The sequence below is a fragment of the Myotis davidii genome, unplaced genomic scaffold (genome assembly GCF_000327345.1).
Source record: "Myotis davidii unplaced genomic scaffold, ASM32734v1 scaffold592, whole genome shotgun sequence".
Lineage (NCBI taxonomy): Eukaryota > Metazoa > Chordata > Mammalia > Chiroptera > Vespertilionidae > Myotis > Myotis davidii.
In genome coordinates, this window is record NW_006284844.1 from 822,982 (window position 1) to 824,033 (window position 1,052).

General features: G+C 66.2%; 1 protein-coding gene across 1 annotated transcript in view; it reads right to left on the reverse strand.

Moving 5' to 3' along the window:
- KIF25 (kinesin family member 25) overlaps positions 1–881 on the reverse strand; it is a 23,597-nt gene extending 22,716 nt beyond the window's left edge. The window contains exons 1-2 of the mRNA XM_015558366.1: positions 836–881; positions 77–168 (exon numbers count right to left, since the gene is read on the reverse strand). Of these exons, the coding sequence (XP_015413852.1) occupies positions 77–168; positions 836–881 (138 nt within the window). The remainder of the gene's footprint in view (positions 1–76; positions 169–835) is intronic.
- Between the last annotated feature and the right edge of the window lie 171 nt (positions 882–1,052).

Below are 1,052 nucleotides of genomic sequence, written 5' to 3' on the forward strand. Positions count from 1 at the left end.
CGGGGGCCGTTGGGAGACTGACCACTGAGGTCCGCCCACCGGGCCTCACAGCTCAGCCACGAGACGTGGCAGTTACCTGGGCCAGTCTCAGGTGAAGAGCAGCATTTTCCGTTTCCAGCTCAACGATCCGTTCTTCTTTGGCCTCCAACCAGAAAAGGGAGAAGTGTCCTCATTAGCGTCATCATCGGTGGCCACTCCCACCCCAGGACCAAGTCCCTGAAAGGGCACAGGAGCCTCACGTGGAGCTGGGGAAGGAGTCAGCGAGGGGGCAGCCGCCAGCCCCAGCCCCCGTCCGTGACCCATTTCACGGGGCTCCGATCGGCAGCTCCGGGCCCCCCACAGAGGTCAGGGGCAGGCGTGTGCGTGCAGGACTGTGGTCCTTCTGACAGCGAGGTGCTCCTCCACTTGTGCCCAGAGGGGTCCTCGGAGGCTTAACGGTGTGGCTCTTAAAGAGTTTTCACCGGAGGTGCTGGCTCTGCTGGGGGCAGGCCACAGGGCCTCATCCTGCTGCCCGTCCCGCCCCGAAGCCCTGACACCCGAGGACCTGCAGGGCCCGGCCGGCCCCGCCTTGCTCTGAGGCGCTGCCTTCGAAACACGGATCTCATGGCGACTCCCCTCTTTTTCCTGCCTCCTCAGCAGGCTCCGCGTTTTCTCTGCCAGGGTCAGGCTGCCCTCTGCCCCTCCCAGCTTCTCACCCTCCCCGCCCAGGCCCCGGTGGGCCCCGCGGCCGCACCACACACTAAGGAGACTGCACCTGCCTGGGCAGCAGCTACTGGCCGCCCACAGTGTCCACTCATCTGGGGCTAGTGACCCACCCTTTCCTGTGCTCGCTCACCCAGGGGGGCAGGGCCGGAGAGACCAGAGTTATGCCGGCCCCCCATTCTGGCTCTCAGCACAGCATACAGGGTGGCAGGAGCCTCGTGGGGGTGCGGGTGGGGGTGAGGGTAAGAGTGAGCACTGGGTGGAGAGGGGCAGGAGCTGAGCAGGGGGAGACCGGGTAGCCCACCGCTCCTCGGGTGCAGCAGGGGAGCCCAGTGGTTAGGGGTGACGAT